This window comes from Melanerpes formicivorus, unplaced genomic scaffold (genome assembly GCF_026170545.1).
Source record: "Melanerpes formicivorus ecotype bairdi unplaced genomic scaffold, bMelFor1.0.p_v2 SCAF_11, whole genome shotgun sequence".
In the NCBI taxonomy this organism is placed as follows: Eukaryota; Metazoa; Chordata; class Aves; order Piciformes; family Picidae; genus Melanerpes; species Melanerpes formicivorus.
In genome coordinates, this window is record NW_027142363.1 from 4,048,404 (window position 1) to 4,065,900 (window position 17,497).

Below are 17,497 nucleotides of genomic sequence, written 5' to 3' on the forward strand. Positions count from 1 at the left end.
CTTTTCTAACCTGTCTTATTTTAGCTGAAATGAGTTACTGAACGCCCACCCAAGCTGCTAAATCTGGATCTGGGAGAAAGCAGTAAAACGCATTTGGAGTAAGCCTGGAAACATTTACCTGGCACAGCTGTAGCTGATGAGCACAGACAAAATATTAAAATTTCATTAAAAAACAATTTTCAAAGCCCCAGACCCCTAATGCAAAGAAAATCAGAGAGGGGGCTGAAGTGTTATCCTAGATCACAGCACATTGCACAGATGTTTTGCAAAAATAAACTCACAACATGCAAGTGCAACTAGTGAGTGCTGGACAACGATTCTTCGTGCTTACTCCCTTGACTGAAGAAATGTGATCAGTCATTCAGAATGTTGGTTTGGAAGTGAAATAGACACCAAACATTCTCTCTTTTATAAACAAATAGTGCTGACCTGAATCAGAGGTGGGATGAACACAAATTATTCAATTATTCAATGCACCTACTAACTGATTACAGCATCTTGTACTTGTATGCAGCCCTTCCAGAAAGAATTGCTGAATAGTGTCAGACTCTTTGTAGATGATTTAGAGACAAGGGTGAATCCACTAATTTCCCACAGGTGTTAAAAAGGAAAACTTCATGGCAAATCACACAATGGAAACTGGAATAAAAGTAGATGAGGCATTTTGCACCTAGATTCACTAGTGCCTCATGATTGGCAATCAAACACAATCACGTGAGGCTAGCAAGTTCAACTTAGCCTTTCATATCAGTGGGAATATTTCACTACTGCTCTGAACGGGTGAAAATACCTGTCCAGACCACAAAGGGATAGAGTCAGGACTCCATCCAGAGCAATGAACAAAAGTAATACTGCTCCTTCTCCACTACAAGACACCACTTTGCACAATGGGGAGCTTGCTGTGGTGCAGCAGGTCCATTAACAGACCTGATTGATCCACACTACTCTAGGAGGTATCATATTGTAATGAAACTGCAGTTATTTCCATTTGCAGAGGCTTTTGAGGGGAAATGATGGGAGGGCTATTTGTTTGTGGGGGTTTGTTGTTGTTGGTGGTTTTTTCTTTTTTTTCCCCATCCATTTTGCCTGGTGTAACATTAAGAGAGTAAGAAACTAATAATCTCTGGATAACCTCTGGATACTTCATTGTGTCCTAAACTCTAATAGTCTGTCCCAGGAATTATATGCAAGTACTCAGTGCAATTGTGATGTAATTAAGCTAGTAAAATATAACTGACATGAGGGCTTTCATCCTTTCCTTGTAGTTTCCATTTACCTAGCTACAATAAGAAATTATGCTTATTTGAAAGGGCATGTACACTTCTATGCCCATTTATTTTTGTTTTGTGTCTGTTTGTTGTAGAAACTGTGCTTCTTAATGTCTTGATACAAGCAACATTAACTTTGGGTGAATCTTTGCCTTAGCTTTACTGAGGCCAAGAACAACAGGAAAAAAAGCAAACCAAACCACTACAAAACAAACCAAAACAAGCAAACAACAACAAACCATACCAGAACAAAAAAAAAAACCCTATCCCAAAACACTGGGAACAATCTGCTGGTTTCACTCAAGACTGTTTAGGAGATTCTTCAAGCAAAACAGTAACTTTTAAATTAACTTTTGGTCAAATGTGGCCATAGTAGGTCAGTGGAGGCATACATTAGTTTTTCCTTTTGTATTGCTTTGGGTTTTTTCAAATTATGAGACAGAGTTACTCAGTCAGTTTCCACTAGTATAAGAAGTAAATGAGGGCTTTAACTACTTTTAACAATGAAATAACTATTTTTTAAGGATGATGGTGGGACTAAGGATGATGAGGTCCCGCCAAAGTCAACGGCAAAAGTCCCAGTCATTTGAGGAAAGCTGTATCTGTTCACCCTGTAGCTTGTCAGCAACACAGGACTTTGCCATTGATTTCTAGCTTCATTCCTTAAAGGCAGTGTTTGCCATGAAGTGATTGCATGAAGAAAGCCTGCAGTTTTCAGCCCTAGAATGTAGAGAGATTTCTTACTAGTGCATACTTAAGGATACTTAAGGATAGACATCACAGCAGACTAATAATAAAAAGTTTTAATTGATAGGAATGTTATGGAAACTGTGAGCTGGAACTGGCTGAGAAAGTATAACAAAATCATACTGTCTAATCTTAATTACCTAAATAATTAGTTATTTTTGCTATTTTAACAAGACTAAGCAAATGTAAATGCTTCTTTTTCCCCCAGAATATTTAAGAATAATTTTTCCTTTTTTTTTTCCACCCCCTATAAACAAAACATATGGTGCTTTAAAAACATAAACCAAATTTACTTTTCATTAATTCATTTTAGAACACTGGCTGTTTTCAAAGTAAACAGTCACTTTGCATTTGTTACATTTAAATTAGCAGATTCAGTTGGCATAAGCAAAATTTAATTTTATCAAAATATATTAATTTCTTGAATTACACAGTTTTAAATCAGTTACTGACAAAGCTTTTAAACAGTTTGTATTGTTAACAATAAAAGTACATCAATTCACCCCATGCTTAGGAAACACTTCACAGTAAAATACATTTTTGCAAGAAGAGATGCAACAGAAGAGCAGGGATGGAGATAATAGTTTAGTTCAATCATGATGTTCATCACTGTAAATGCAAATGATTGCGAGAAGATTCTGAAAACAATGAAATCAAAGACTGCGTGGCAGAATTAGTGGTCCCTTCACTGAAATATTAAATGAAGCATATGTCAGTAAATCTACAGCAGAGTCAGCACAAAGGGAAACTGCAGCAGACCGAAGGTGCAGATTAAAAGCTTGTGCTATTCACTACTTCAAATCACTAAAAACAAAACATAATGCAAAGTTTCATTTAAAATACACGACAAGAATATCTCCATCCACCTTATTCCATGCATGTTAGACAAGAAGGAGACGCAAAATCACTGAGAAGAAGAGAATAGGCAGAGACACCCTGCATGCAGAAAGCATCAACTTTGAATCTACAAACCTGTTCTTGTCAGGCTGGTTCCATCCAGCCTAAAACCAGCTTTATCTGCTGCTGCAACCAGTGCTTGTGCAAAACTGCCGCTGGTAAAGATCGAGTCATCTGAGGAGCTACCTACACTAGATCTATGACTAGAAAAGTTACGGTCCTCATCAGACGCAGAACCCCATCCATTTACCATTGAACCTAAAAACAAATGTAGGGCTGTATTGAGTTGTGCACAGTTATATTTTTTGACCATCTCAAGTTTAAAGACCCACTTAACATGCCCTTTCTCAACAGGAAACCCAGAATTCATTTGACAGAACTTGATACAAAAGAGCAGCATTCATTTAACCCTAACCCTTAAAGAAACACTTAATATGTCCTTGCACGACAGGAAAACCAGTTTGTTTGATAGAACTTCATGTAACAGAGTACTACCAAAGCTAAGAGGAATTTCATTCATAGCTTGCTCCGTGTTGCTTTGATCCTGTAAAAAAAGCCCAGTGAACCTGTGAGAATCTTCAGAGAACTGTTTTTCAAAGATATGAGGATACATGGAAAGATTCATCATGGCTATGACAAGTACTCAGTCAGCACAGCTCAGTTGATGTAAATGTACATGAGATGTGTAGCTATGCAAGTCATGTTCTTCACAGCCTTTTTTCTTCAATGCATGCTAAAGAAAGTGTTACTGTATTCAAAATGGTTAATGAGTAAATCAATAATGACCGGCTTATTAGTACCAAACCGATAGGCTAATTAACTAGTGATGGTGTCAAATACTAAAAACATCCTGCAAAAATAAGTCATGAGTACAATAAATGAACACTGGAATTTAGTCAGTAGTATGCTGCATCACAAACCCCAAGATCAACAGATTCTTTTGCGATACTGCAGTCACCAAACTTTTTAATGTCAGCAAAGTGGCAGGCTGTAATAACAGAAGTCCATGTACTCCTAAGATACAAGAAAAGAAACTGAAGAGGTCCACAGAGGTCTGACAGGCAGAAAGTGTGTTAAGTGCAACAGGGAGTGACAGAGTTTGATTCTGCTTGCCAAGAGCACACATAAAACTGTTATTTTCCAAACAGACTCGACCCAAAGCAGACAGATGTAAGGAAGCCTAGATAACAGCAAGGGAAGGCTGAAACTGAATTTCCTTTGAGAAGACAGTTTCTGAACTAACAATCAAAGTGCAATAGCACATTATAGTGAATGGAGAGTAAAAAGGCCTAGCATCAGTTACTGATGATGTATGAAAAGAGATACTACAGATAAAACACTTCATGATGATATAAGAAGATTAAATGCTGTAGCTGAAGGCATTTTCAAACAATTGCTTATCAACATATTATGCCAGGCATGTAAGAACAAGCTGAAACACAAAAATATAACTAGACCTACAGATATCAGAGGACAATAATAGGGTGCTAAAAATTTAATACATATTTTACTACCTTCAGGGCTTGAGGGTTTTGCATGATACATTCTATTCCACACAGAAACATATGAAAATGTAGTGTGCCAAATAGGTAGGGTTTTCAGTATCATAGGCACAAGACTATGGATGTTTTAAAGGAGCTTGGGTTTAAATTTCCATTTGCTCACATTGCTCTCTTCATTTGCTAACCAGTCACTCAGCTGTTACACACCATATAATATGATAAGCTGGATGAGACACTCTCAGAGTTTGTCTAATAAAAGTTGCTATTTTTCTACCACTCACAGACATGCTGGGAGTTCCTAACTACAGCTACATTTTAATTATTAGTAGAGAGCTGTTATCAGACTGCCTATTTTTCAGGCTAACCCTATAGGGAACCCAGCTTCCTGGATTCCTCTGCCTTTCATGGACAGCAAGCATTAGCAAGGCACTCTGTGACTGAGTGCACTCTGCCCATGGATTGCTTCCCATTCCCCTCTCCTCCAGCAGAAAGGGACCACCAGTCAGACTAGAAGCATATCTCAATTCTCACAGCAGTGTGAGCTTTACTGAGAGCTCAACACAGTTGAAGACAAAACCAAACAATGCCCCCATCTGAAACACTTCACTCAGCTCTGGAGCCCCAGCATAAGACAGACATGGACCTGTTCAAATGGGTTCAGGGAAGGGACATAAAAAATCGTTTAAGAGCTGGAGCACCACTTCTGTGAGGAAAGGCTGAGAGTTCGTGTTGTTTAGCTTGGAGAATAAGGGGCTCTGGAGATACTTTACTGTAGCCTTTCAATACTTAAAAGGGGATTATAAGAAAGGTGGAGAAAGACTTTTTACCAATGGTTGTAGTGCTAGGACAAAATACAATTGTTTTAAATTGAAAAATGGTAAATTTAGACTGGATATAAGGAAGATATTTTTTACAATGGGGGTGATACTGCACTGAAACAGGTGGCCTCAAGAAGTTGTGCACACTCCATCACTGGAAGTACTCAGAGGTTACACAAGTCTCTGATCAACCTGGTCCTTGTGGGACATGGCAGAGGGGTTGGATTAGATGCCTTTAAAGGTCCTGTCCAACTCCAACCACTCTGTGAATCAATGATTCAATGTGAACCTTTTGGCTGCTGGAAGCAAAGGCAAAACTCTTCATAACTGCTGAAGTCAGCAATTCATCATGAGACATATGGAGCACCCACAGAAGTGAAAGGTGAAATCTCTGTATTGTATCTGACCGGTTCCTGAGCTATTCAGTTTCCCTGCATAAACAACTTTTTCACCACCAAAATGTGCAGCAGTAACACTCTGGGTTGCTTTGCCCCCCCAGAGGTGTGGATGTTGCCCAGAAGGCATGGGAGTGATGGAGCTCAGCCCAAGCATCTCAGGCCACCAGGCAGCTGCGTTAACACAGTACACATGGTGACTGCTTGTTTAAAGGCATCCACTGGCCCTTTGGTTTCCAAATCAGATGCACATTTGTCTTTTTCTGAATAAAGGCAGAATAAGAGATGCTGACATCCCTTTCAGATCAACAGTGCATCTTGAAATGGAATGAAACAGGCTTTTAGTGTCTCCTTTACATGCAGCTCACTACATGTTTTCCAAGAGCACATTCGAGTTTTTACGCTTTCTGGCAACTGTAAATTTTACTCTTGCTGACAGCAGCAGTAAATGCTTTATGCAGAACAAAATCAACTCTGTGAAAAGTTGAACTCTGTTTTCTTGTTCCATAAAATATCTCTTTGGTGCTAATTCAAATAGAAACTTTTTGCTCTCAGGGAGAGATAAGGTGAATAGAGGTGCTAGCTTCTAGTAGACTGCATGCTGGAGCTTTTAGCTGCATTTTCAGACAATAAAGATGTTATTTGCAAATTGCAAAGTTATTGTACTCTTTCTTTAAAAAAAAATTAAAAAATCTAGTGCAGCTGTGAAGTAAAAGCTGCTCACAAAAATGCTAACACTTTGGTAAGTTCCATTAGATACTTTTCTATATGTAACACAGTCATGCTTAAAGTTCACACATTATGTCACTGGGACTTGTATGTATATGCCTATGTGTTTTCCTTAACAAGTCCATTTAACACACGATAATATTAAACCCCTGCTCCAGTGCAGGTTTCTTGATGGCACTCAGCTAGACTGCTTAGGTTTGTGAACTATGGATGAAGTCTCAACTACCTGAAGGGAGGTTGTAGCCAGGTGGGGGTCAGTCTCTTCTCCCAGGCAACCAGCACCAGAGCAAGAGGAGAGTCTCAAGCTGTGCCAGGGGAAGTTTAGGCTTGAGGTGAGGTGAAAGTTCTTCACAGGGAGAGTTGTTAGCTATTGGAATGTGCTGCCCAGGGAGGTGGTGGAGTCACCATCCCTGGAGGTGTTCAAGAAGGGATTGGACATGTCACTTGGTGCCATGGTTTAGTAGTCATGAGGTGTTGGCTGACAGGTTGGACTTGATGATCTTTGAGGTCTTTTCCAACCTTATTGACTCTATGATTCTATGATGCTTCAGCAAAAATTAGTTACAGAATTCCTTTAGTATTTGTACAGGAGAAAGACATTATCCTTTTTGGGATATATTTGACTGCTGTCATGATAAAAAAAGATTGTCCACCGGTTTTGGTGGAAGTGATGGAATAAAAGGGGCAATAGCAATTGCACCATAAAAATAAGAAAGAATAATAGAAAGGGATGAGTGTAGATTCTGAGTATCATCACAGTTCAAAAATTAGACCTGTTTTTATATTTTACATTATACTTTGCTCTACTTGCTCAAATATTTAATATCACACTCAAAATAAACCCTTAAGTTTTAAAATGTTTGTTTTGGAGCAGCAAGCGCTATATAAAAGGAGGTAAAAATCATACATACATATTTGCCACTTCACAGGCCCAATCTTAATTAATGTCCTTCATAAACATTTAATGAAAAATGAATTTATGTCACTTATCCAGATTTATTTGTGTTCACATTTTCAATCCTTCTTGATTTTTTGGTTTCCATATTGCTGAAAGGCACAAAAATTTCTCAGATTTATTCAAGCTGTTAGAAAAGAAATGCAGACAGAACATTAAGTAGTTGCTCAAATGTTGCTGAGCAGTAAAATACTATGATAAAGTGGCATCTTGCTGTGTCTCTATTACTTCTTCAGCACTAAAATTAATTTATGATCAGTCATCAATTCATTTACATGTCGTTTTATGCTAAATCCATCGCTGCTGATGAATGCATATCCCTAGATCCATTAAGCTAAAGTCTGTGCTTTACAGTATGACCCTGCTAATTGTTGCATTACCATTTTTATGAGATACAAAAAGTAGCAGTTTCCTAATTTCTGAGTGCATATTGAATCCATGAAACACGTTCTTCCTATTAAATGCAATCTGTCAATCTGTTTATAAAATAGAATCTTTTGCAATAGGTATCCCAGAGCAAATCAATATAAATATTGCACTCTGCAATGGTAAAATATGGTTCATGAAAATGATTTTGTGTAATTGTACTTGGGTAGAGCAAATGAACAACTTCTACCCTACAGACAATTATCAGTGACTCTTTTCATCAAGACAGAAACATGGCAAATAAGGGATTTTCTTCTCTGATGAGCTATACCACCTATGGAAATCTCTATCATTTCAGATATATATAATTATACTGAAAAAAATGTTACTAACCATTTGCTGTTTCTGAGAATATCTCTCTGCTTATATCAGTTTCTATCAGTTAGGTAGAAAAGGTCCTAATCTCCATGCTGGTTAATGGGTGTATCTTTGCCTTCACTCAGAATGACCAGGACTCAAGATAAAAGAAGCTCTCGCTACCAGCTTCATTAGTGGTGCAGCAGGAGAGGAAAATAAGCAGAGGGTGAAGAAAATCCCCAGACCATAATAGTGTGGTGAGCAAAACTAGCATCATTCATAGTGATGTCACTGAGAAGCAAATTAATTTCTTAAACAGTCATCATATGAAATTGATTAATTCTATTACACTAAAATACTATAACAGACTCTGCATGCCATAACTCTGGACAGCAATTCATTATAAAGGCAAACATTAAACATAAGCAAAGAAAAAAATCCCAACCAAAAAACCCCAACCCTAAATAACTGTGAATTAAAACTCAAGTGAGCAGAAGATTTAGAGCTGCTTTTCAGTTGTTGTTTTTTTTTCTCTTTTGTTTATTTATTTTATATATAATTAGAATCAGTAACTTGGGATGCTAACAAACCCTGAACGGTTTGGGAATGAAGCAGAACTTTAATTTTATATTCCATTCCACGAATGTTCAGATCTAAACCTCCCTCCTTGAGTTTCCTTTGCAATCTCTGGAAAATGTTAAGATACAGATACTGTGCAATACTTTCTTTTCGCTGTATTATACATGTCAACATTATGTCTCTGCCACCCGCAAAGAGGAAAAACTTAATGGCGCAGATTAAATCCTTGTCTGACTCTTCAGTTAGCTGGAACTAAAACGCAGGGGCCTGGAAGACAACCTGACTTTTAAACAATTTGAAGGAGTAACATGGTAGTTTCAGAGCAATTTAGCAGCTTGAGCTGTGCTCATACAGCATCAGCGTTTCTCCTCAGAGAGTCTCACATTTGGCATTGGATGAAAACCTCAGTCTTAGCTCAGCCATAAAGAACAAAGTAATGTTTCACCCTGAGAGTATCTTCAAGTCATTGCTGAGGTATGGTAACAGTACAGGGTTAGGAAACTTGCCCTGCTCACCATACAGACACTCTAGTTGAAAGAGGTCTGGGCCAAGGGTGGACACTTTAGATTTCTCACAAACACTGAACTCACAGGGTGCACTTCAATGTGAATAGAAACATTGCTTCATCTGGACCAGTTGTTCATATTGAACTCCATTTATAAAAGTAATGTTAAAAGTAGTGAAAATATGGTGGCATACAAATTCCTGGGAAGACACTGGTTTAAGGCACCAAAAGCTCTGTGAAAAGGAGTAGTTTACATATTCTCGGTGTATGGAGAAAGAACCCTGTTGCTCTACAGTATTCTAGAAGCACCCAAATTAAAAACTGAGAAACAAATTAGAATTCATTAATACAGTATTTTATATCCTCCTTAACAATAGTAAAAGCAGTCTAGAAGAGTTAGCAGAAACAGATACACAAAATTTTCTTTGAAGCAGTTCTCCCAAGTAGAATAAGCTATATCCTTTCACCTCTAGCAAGATACAAGCTCAAAACACACTCTTGGAAAATTGAGGCTTTACTCATATAGCAACTGAAGGAAAAAAAGTAGGTTTGTTATTTAGAGAGTTTGCTATTTTACAGATCATTGAGGCTAACACATGGGTATAGTTTTATAAGACTATAGTTCTGTAATTATTTTAAGTCAGTCTAAGTGTTGGCTATATACAAGAGGGACAGTCTACCATTTTTCTTCCAGCTGTACATTCCCCTCCTGCAGTGCTGGCAAACACCTTAACATGTGGTGGACTAGACCAAGGAACAGATCCAGCTAGTAATTAAACCAGCTAAAGAAAAAGCCAAAGAAAAACCTTAATTTTCATCTGTATGAGACCACATCAAGATAGTGGTGATGAGTGGGGTTGCATTTGGATCATCTTAAGTACACTCCCAGAATACATTACCAGGTTCTGCCCTATTTCTTTAGAAAAAACAACCCCAAAACCAAAACCAAGAAGTTTTTAACAGTCTAATAACTAAGCACTCCAATAATTAAACAAAATGTGCAGCTATTATGATAAGCTTGGGTATTGTTAATAAAACAATACATTCCAATGAGCACAGAAGTCTACAACCTGAAGAAGAAATGTAGCTATTCCTCACTTGGTGCTTGGTAGACTGGTCCACAATATTAGGTGTAGATGCAAATGTGGAAAACATTCATTGTCTGATTTATGGATATATCAACACTGACATGTTCATACATACCAAATAGAAAATGTATAGCAAACTGATTCTTTTTTAATTTATTGCTGTATTACCAGTGCAAAACTCTGCCTGCATGCTGAATGGAAAGGCTTCTGAGCCATTAGAAAGATATGTAGAAATATGCAGAATTATAGCCTGAAGGAGATTACACTCGAAAGTCAAGAAAAGTGACTTAACATACTCATGCACTAATAAGTTAACCTTATCAATTCAGGGATTTGAACTTTAACTCTATGGCCCTCACTTTATCTGGATTTCAAATTGCAGCAGCAGAGATAGAATTCTTAAATCTTAATTAGATTGGCAAGCAGTTTGGCCCCTGGGTGAAGGAAAACCTGGAAAGTGGGATTAAGGCACACCCTATTTAATTCAAGAAGGGAAAAGGAAGAAAATTATAGGTATTGATGCTCTGTCGCTGCCATATTCCTGCAGTCTTTTCATAATAACAATGTTTAAAGTAAGGGTGAAAAGTCCTTGGAATTTCAAACGGCCAGAACAATGAGGTGAAATTCAGCAGTGCTATAGTAAATTGTACTGAGCAAATCTCCCTTAAAATATAACTAACAATCAGTGGTTTTACACTAGAATCAAAGACTGAAGAAGTCTTCATGAGCTATGAACGCTGTGTACATTTGGGTCTCCTGTACAGCTGTACACTACGGGTACAGCATATCGTATAGAGACTCAAGCTCAACCTAGAAGGAATTATTCTTACAAAAAGTACATCCATATAGTACCTATATGATTAAAAAAAATTCTTTCACTGCCCTACATTTTACCAGCAGTGATTTTCACTCATTAGGATTCTGTGCATTAGTTTAACGTGGCTTTCTAGGTCCCCTTTGATGATACATACTGTAACATTCCAAGGCACGTAAAGGGCAAGAAACAGCGAAGGAAGGCATGTCAGAATAATTAAATACCTTCATTGAAAGGAAACAATTACTAAATTCAGCAAGTAGCTTCAAAATACACATTTTCCTACAGAAATGCTCTTACAAATAAATCCTGTGCTGATCTAACTGTAGTTATTCTGAAGTTTCTAACATCCATGTGCTCATCTGTGAAAGCATTTACCAACAACAATATCTAAAAAAGCTTTCAGATAACATTTTCATGCTGCTTCTGATGTATGAAATATATATTCCTAAGCCACGGTCTTCCCCCTCCTTTTAATGTAGCTAGCTTGCTTCTCCAGTAGAGTGAACTTTTCATGAAAGCTAGGATATAATTGAGTTTTCTTTCAAGTCTTTAAAGCTTTTTAAAATTCATGACTTTTCTTATCATTTCACAGCAAAGCAAAGTATTTTCAAATCCTTCTTTTAGTGTTTAATATTAACACATTCTAAATGTTAGAGAAATAGAGTGGAATAAATTTTCACTTAGGAAGTGTTTGACTGATGATGTATTATATTGCTAGGAATATGCTGATGTCACTATTCACTGTATTTGGTTACCTGTCACAGAGCTGTCCAAATTGTCCATACTGGAGCCTGGAGTATGCTCTAGACCTCTTAGTGGCCTACTGATTTCTACAGTTTCTTCTTCAATATCATCCTCATCATCCTCATCATCTGGAACATCTGTTTCCAAATCTGAAATAAGGTTTCCAGATACATATCCTAGGGGTGGAACTGGAGCCTGAGGAGGTTGTGTATTGCTTTGGATGTGCCTACACAAACAAAGAGGAAAATGTCATCAGAATAGGTGTCTCATGGTCAGTAGAAATTGATTTAAATGAGGAAAAGTCAGTTCAGTTATACATCATAGTTTCTAATACCACAGTACCTGCACACTTTCCAGTCTTAAATATATTTCTGGTCCTGTGAGATAGGGAAGGTCAAGACTGCCCTTATAGAGATGAGGAACACTGCACATTTACAATGTAAATCAGTTAGGAAGTCCACAGTAAAGCATAATTCTGAATCTCAGCTTAGCATATAAATATGTCACCCAGTACTCCACCTTGCAAATCACATGTTGAACCAAAATTAATTTTCACTTCTGCTTAAACAGATTCAGTGTGCTGAATTAGAAGTCATGCTAAAGAAGAGGAAATGACCAGCAGAACAGAAGAAATTTTCAATTCAATTCAATTCAACTGAATTCAATTCAACGCTATTCAATTCAATTCTACTCAATTCTATGTAGTTTAATTGATTTAATTGCAGCAGTATTAGGATGTGCATGTGTGAAACTACTACATGCAGCAATTACAATTAAAAAAAAGAAAAACAATGGTAAAAAATCACCCACAGGATAGCTAAATAGACAGAGGCAAGCAGGAGGTTTGGAGCTTCATTTGTATGGTCTCTGAGGGGCTGGAGGGGCAAAGAACAACTATCAGCATTCTCCACAGCACTAAAAGTACACAGTGAGCTGTGCCAGGGGACCCAGGCCTGACTGACCTCGGTGTAAGAGCACGTATTATGCTTGAAATTACTAACTTAAGCACATAGGAAACCCTGAGTGGCTGTGCAAGAGGTGCTGTGGACCTGATCCGAATCAGCAGTGCTTTGGGTGGGATCCAGAATTCTGTTGGTCTCTTGCCTGGACATTAGCATAACAGAAAAAGATTAGAACTGCTACCTGTTTTGTTTTCTAGCTCTAATGAGCTGTACTACTGCCTGTACTTGATAAGTGCAGTGGTTCTCTTTATTCAAAGAGCTTTACCTTTTTTTTCTTTGCCTTTTATTTTTCAAATGTAAACCAAACCTAAGAACGCCACAGTAAAGGTTACGTCACTGGAATCTCTCTCCACTTGGGTGTAGGTTTTAACTTGATGCTTATTCTGAAGCTTCTTTGGAGAAAAAATTGCTTCCCTTCTAATATATGACCAGCCAAGACACCAGGTTCTTATCTATGCAGAGCTCAAAACACTGCACTAAAGGGCACTACCATCTAACTAACCCTCAATAAACAGTGTGATTAGCTCCCAATCAAGCAAAATACTTAAATAAGTGCTTGACGTTAAGCATGTGATAGAACAATCGAAGTCAATTTCTCTTGTACTTGTAGTTAAGCATATACTTCAGTGATTTCCTGGATCAAGGCTGTAATGATTATGTACTTTCCCAATAATCTCTAATGTGTTCTTTCTTAAATTTTTGGTTGGCTGGTTTCCATATATCTCTTCTGTTACTCCTACAGTAACCTGTCTGACAGGACTCCATGGTCCTGGATAGATGAACTTTGTGAGAGCGAGGCTGAGGGAGCTGGGGTTGCTTAGCCTGGAGAAGAGTAGGCTCAGAGGAGACCATATTGCTCTCTACAGCTACCTGAAGGGAGGTTGTAGCCAGGTAGTGGTTGGTCTCTCTTCCCAGGCAACCAGCACCAGAACAAGAGGACACAGTCTCAAGCTGCACGAGGGTAGGTTTAGGCTGGATGTTAGGAAGAAGTTCTTCACAAAAAGAGTGATTTTCCATTGGAATGTGCTGCCCAGGGAGGTGGTGGAGTCACCATCACTGGAGGTGTTTAGGAAGAGACTGGATGGGGTGCTTGGTGCCATGGTTTAGTTGATTAGGTGGTGTTGGATGATAGGTTGGACTCGATGATCTTGAAGGTCTTTTCCAACCTGGTTAATTCTATTCTAATTCTATTCCAATTCTAAGAAATCTTCTTTCCTATTTAAGACAATGAGGGACTTTCCACTGACTCTGTACAGCATTTGCTGAACAGTATGCTACATGCCCAGTCAAACAATAGCAAAGCATTGAAGAATCATCACTACTATTACAGAAATTGCTTGCATTTACAACCCTTAATATTTATCTCAAAGCCTGTTATAAGGTCCTAGTATGAAAATAAAGGTTATCTCCTGGATATTTTTTCCAGAACTTGAGGTTCAACTACATTGACCTTATACAAGCGAGAAGTTAAAAGCTGTACATTCTTGCCTACATTATGAAAGTTTCCAATCAATTTTCTTTTCTCCAAAAAGGGAGCAAGACCTTTCCTGTCAGCTCTAAGAGGCTTTGCTACAGAGTCCTGCTACATTATCCTCCCACAGATTGGCACCCATGGTTTGTAGGGCGTAGAAAGCGTAACAGCTGCAAAATGCAGCAGTGACTGATGGTGCAGACAGGGTATGCTTCTGTGTGCTGGCTCAGATGTCAGCTACCTTCAACAGGCCAGGTCTAGCTGCTGCCTGGGATTTGGGTCTGTCCCACAGGCAGGCCAGGGTCCTTGCTTGGCAGCGCAGCACTGCTGCAGGACCGAAGTACCCTGTTGATTGAGTGCAGATTGCAGACAAGCCTCGAGGCTTCGACACTGTCCAGGGAAAACAGCTGGCTTTGATTTGGCACCACCTGCCTACCTGCCTGATCTATTTATGGTAGCTCAAGCTGAATAACTTTGTGGCTTTATTTACCAGCAAAGAAAGGCTGCTCCTCTGCTGGCAGCATGCCATTCGGTAACTAGCTCTGCTCCTGTCCTCTGAGATTCGTGGCTTTGTCTGGATAGAAAAGTTGTAAAAGGACAACTGCTGCTTAGGGAACATCCAGAAAGCAACTGACCTTCACCATATCCCCATCCTGCTGCAGTTGACAAGTTCTTTTTCAGTCCCTGAAGAGATTGCTTCTGTTTGTTTTGCAAGGGAAATGTTACTGTGGTATTTGCTTGCTCTTCCTTTAAAGAGGCATAAAGCACTCTGAAACGCTAGATCCACTTTGTAAACACTAAAAATGCCCTGCTACAGGGTTTTCCATATGAATCACAAATTTCCATGGTATTTTAAACTACAGTCAGAGATGCAAATGCTTCATTCTCATGTGGTACAGGGTAGAAGCTGCTACAGTGATACTATTATTTTTAATCAGAAATTTTGATTCCCATTGTTATAAAAAATCCTGTAACAAATTGTATCTTTTGCTAGCCTGAAAAAGAGCACTTTGAACTGCACAAAGTTTGAGTATGTGGGTGTTAACTACTTAGCTGAATCTATGCTAAACTCCAGAGGAATATTATTTATCTGTGTTTTCAGCCAAGATTTAACATTACCAAGCATTATAATTTTACAAGCACCTATTAATGTTTAAGGCCTTCACACTGTAGATAGAGTTTTTCTATTTCTTCTTCCATTTTACTGACTTGGAAACATTACTGATATGCTGTTGAATACAGTCAATACTTATGTTAGCAAAGAGTAAATTATTTTGTGCTTTCATTTCCCAGACTGTATGTGCCCCCCTTCAAACATTTACCATGTCTGCTTTGCTATATCAAACTGGTAAGCCCTAGTTAACTCATCAAGGTGGGCTTGAAGCATTGGTTGCATCTCCTCTCGCGGAGAAGGTGTGAGGGTTGCAGTTGACTGTTGCCCAAAGGAGATCGCAGGTGATGAAGCTACTCCTCGGACAGGAGGTGTGGGAACACGATCATCATCTTCTTCAAGCTCATCCTCCATGCCCTGATGTAGGTAGGTCTGAACTGGCAAAGGCGGACACCAACCGTCACTGTCGTATCTAAAATAAAAACCAAGTAAACTTAGTATATATCAAATCTGATCTCTGTGGTGCAGCAGAGGATATGCAGGATTTCTGCTACATTTTGCATCCTCTTGCACAGTGTAAGCTTGAACATTTATTGAAAAGAGGGTTAAAATTACTCAAAGTCTCTTACTGAGTCTGTTTAATGTTTCCTACAACGGCTAAGCAACTTGAACAAGATGTGCAACAACAAAAAAAACACTGATCACATTTGTTAATGGTCATTAGATAATGTTATATCACAATCAATAACAAGTATGAACTAACTCAATTGCTGGATCATTAACCTAGGAGAGCACATAAAAACTGGACCTATACATGAAAATAACTGAATTCTTAAAAGGTAGAGTGAGATTTACATAGTTGAACTTCTGCACTTCCTTACTCCTATCCTCCCCTTTATTTGTCTATAAATTATCTGGTTTTATTGTGTAGCTTAAGTAAAAAGCTACACTTTCCACATAAATTTTGGTCTTTACACACTGCATATAGGTATCTACCGAGGTGTAGAACACATTAATGCTGCAGCAGCACTGACTCTAAGCATACGCTATGTCACAGCACTAACTGATAACACACATTAGCCACACGTTGACAGCTCTGCCAGCACTTCACCTTCTAACCAGTCTTTACTGGGACTCAGCTAGACAGTGTTAAATTTCTGGACACTTGCCTAATGTAAATTAAAAGATAAATCAATACCAATTTTCAGTCTTATACCAAAGGTGTAAGATGTGATGCTAAATCTGAACAGGGCTAGAAACAGAAGCTTTATATTCTATTAATAATTCTTATGCAATCTTTGCCAGCAATTCAGTGTTTTCTTGTCTTTGTCCTCTGACTTTTCAAGTCAGTGTTGTATTACAGTATCAACCCAGGACCACGACCCTTAGAGACACCAGCATTACCTGAGACACATATGCCCTGCTGAGTGTAGTCATTCCCCATGCATTATCTGCCACACAGTAATACCCTGTTTTCCCAATCTGAACACAACTTCAGCTCTGCGAGGCTCTGCTGATGATCACACTACTCAAATCTCAACATTGTCTACTCCTCCCATCTTCAAAACATCCAGTCAGTCTGCAGTCCCTTGAGCATCTGCACGCATTTCTTCTTGACTCCCAGTGTATTCCAGAATATTTCAGGTTAGACAGCTCTTTTCAAATGGCAATCAGATAACCAGTGCCTTCACTGGCAAACCATCTCAAAGGCCATTCCATGAGCATCATCTAAGTCCCTTTACCTTCTTTCCACCTCCTAGGACTGCTGACAAGGCACACCCCTTACAACTACAATACATGCAGGCAATGCATTGTTATACAATTAATTCCTTAAATGAGTTTAGAAATACTCCTTTAAGGCTTTTGATTTGGAAGGAAGGAATTACCAGTTTCCCAGAGAAAAATTAATCACTGCTAGTGTTCTCAAGCGTGAAGCTGTGTTACAAAAACGACGGCAACACTGAGACAGGGAAGTTTCAAAACTTACTTAAAGAACAGAACATTTCCTTTAAGCACAACACAAAGGTTTCTAAAATTAACTAAACTAATTCTTCCTTGTTTAAAAGTCTATACTCTGTATTTAAAAGCACATAGTCAAGTTAGCTAAGCCAACTTGAATTAGTCGTACAAAACTCTGTGGAAGAGATAGCTTGTAATTAGAGCAAATATCACTTTCAATCCACATC

The 17,497-nt window shown here is 38.5% G+C and overlaps 1 protein-coding gene across 1 annotated transcript in view; it reads right to left on the minus strand.

Annotated features, from left to right (window-relative positions):
• ROBO2 (roundabout guidance receptor 2) overlaps window positions 1-17,497 on the minus strand; it is a 450,032-nt gene that overhangs the window by 17,662 nt on the left and 414,873 nt on the right. The window contains exons 24-26 of the mRNA XM_068144426.1: window positions 15,523-15,783; window positions 11,779-11,993; window positions 2,988-3,170 (exon numbers count right to left, since the gene is read on the minus strand). Of these exons, the coding sequence (XP_068000527.1) occupies window positions 2,988-3,170; window positions 11,779-11,993; window positions 15,523-15,783 (659 nt within the window). The remainder of the gene's footprint in view (window positions 1-2,987; window positions 3,171-11,778; window positions 11,994-15,522; window positions 15,784-17,497) is intronic.